The sequence below is a fragment of the Volvox carteri genome (assembly GCF_000143455.1).
Source record: "Volvox carteri f. nagariensis unplaced genomic scaffold VOLCAscaffold_23, whole genome shotgun sequence".
NCBI classification, from domain to species: domain Eukaryota; kingdom Viridiplantae; phylum Chlorophyta; class Chlorophyceae; order Chlamydomonadales; family Volvocaceae; genus Volvox; species Volvox carteri.
Window position 1 is genome coordinate 1,134,340 of NW_003307566.1, and position 1,797 is coordinate 1,136,136.

At 66.8% G+C, this 1,797-nt stretch overlaps 1 protein-coding gene across 1 annotated transcript in view; it reads right to left on the minus strand.

The window, feature by feature from the left end:
* VOLCADRAFT_105090 (uncharacterized protein) overlaps window positions 1-1,797 on the minus strand; it is a gene marked incomplete at its 5' end in the record, with an annotated part of 9,265 nt that overhangs the window by 2,299 nt on the left and 5,169 nt on the right. Inside the window, 2 exons of the mRNA XM_002951397.1 lie at window positions 59-733; window positions 1,119-1,253. Of these exons, the coding sequence (XP_002951443.1) occupies window positions 59-733; window positions 1,119-1,253 (810 nt within the window). The remainder of the gene's footprint in view (window positions 1-58; window positions 734-1,118; window positions 1,254-1,797) is intronic.

Consider the following 1,797-nt stretch of genomic DNA (forward strand, 5'->3'; position numbering starts at 1 on the left):
CGCCGCTCCGTCCAATGCTCCCCGCTGTGGACCCTGGCCGGCGGCTCTGACTGCCCACCTTGCGGAACATGCGGAAGCTGCGGGCTGCCGCCGTCGTCGCCGTCATGGTGCGTAGACGCGCGCTGCCGCCGGCGCTTGCGCCGCCGCCGGCTCCCCGCGCGCCGCCGCCAGTCGTACCCGCCGTCGTCGGAGAGCTGTACGGCGTGCCGGACGCCTCCGTATGGTCGTGCTCTGTGAAGCGGTCCGTGTCCGAGTAATTGTCGTCGTCATCCATCAGGCCGCTGCCGCCGCCGCCGCTGGCGCGCCGTGGGGCCGTCAGCGCCGTCAGCAGCGCCGCCGGCAGCGCCGTCTTAAGCAGGGGCGGGGGCGGCGGCGGCGGCGGTCCCCCGCCGCCGCCGCTGCCGCCAGACGGATCATTGCCGCTAGCGGCGCCGCCAGCCGCGCCGCGACCGCCGGCGCCGGAGGCGTCATTGGCTCCGAAGGCCAGCTCCAGTGGCGGCCGTACGAGTGAGTACTCCTCGCCGTTGCTGAGGTCTCGGCTTGAGAGGGGTAAGGAGAGGGTGAAGGACATCCGGGAGTCCCCGGTCATCTCTCCCAGGCTGCTGCAGCCGTGCTCGCCGAGGAGGTCCCCCCGAGCTGGGTGGAGGTGGTGGTGGTGCTGCTGCTGGGGGCCTTGATGAGGCGCGGCACCCAGCAACTGAGCCCGGAGGGAGCGCATCTCCGACAGCACCACCTACAGAGGCAATGAAGGCGGCCGCGGCCGAGTGTTGTTGTTGTTGCACGAGTCGGTGGCGATGGCGGTACGGCATGTACGGGAATGGCGAAAAGAAAATGATGATGGGTTCGAAGAAGTGTGTGCGTGGCGTGAGAGGGACATATGTCGTCGGCGAGACGTATGGTGATGCAGCAGCAGCAGGCGGGGAGGGCGGTGATGGAGGCCTGAAGGGACTTAAGAAGGGACTTCACAAGGCGGCCTCCTGTTCCGTGTGGGACCTCGTACGGGACCTGCGCTGGATGATCTCCTCCTCCCTCCGCTTCCTACCCTCCTACCCTCCCCTCCGTACTCTTCCACTCAGCCGTACGCCCGCACTCAGCCCCTCCTCGGCCCCACTCCTCACATTCACGGAAGGCCGCTGCATGGGCAGGGGCGCCCAGCACCGCCTGGCCAGCTGGATGTACCCGGCAGGGAGCTCCGTACTGAACGGCAGCTGCTCGTCCAGGGAACCGATTTCCTTCACGCGCAGGACCTGCTGCTTGGGCAGCAGCGGCAGCACCGGCCGCACAGGAGGAAGGAAGGAGGGAGGGGGCCGTAAAAGACGAACCACGGACGGAGATTGAAGCAGATCCCGGAAATAGGCGGGTAGGAAGGCGGGGGTGGTGGGAGATGGGAGGGGGTTGGGGGGTGGAGGGGGCTGGCCAAACGGAGGAGGAGAAGGTTGGCTACGATGGTGTGCAAAGCTCTCGATGCTAGGACGGGGGGGGGGGGAAATGGGTTAGGATGGGGGGGAACGTCAAAAAGGGGGAGGGGGGCCAGGAGCTATACTCAATAGGACGCATCGTCCACAACATCACAGCAATATCAGGATCATCAACGGCCGGAGCAACGAGCCAGAGCAATTCGGTTCGGGGGTGGAGAGGAAGGAAAAGGGGTAGGTAGATAGGCGGGGAGTGGGGGACGTGGTGGAGCCGCCAAGCAGCGGGAAGAGGAAACACCATTTTCTCCTCCTTTCCCTCCCCCCACACACCCGCCCTTGTCCATCCCCTTCCGGCTAGTGCCCCCCCACACACCCACCCACT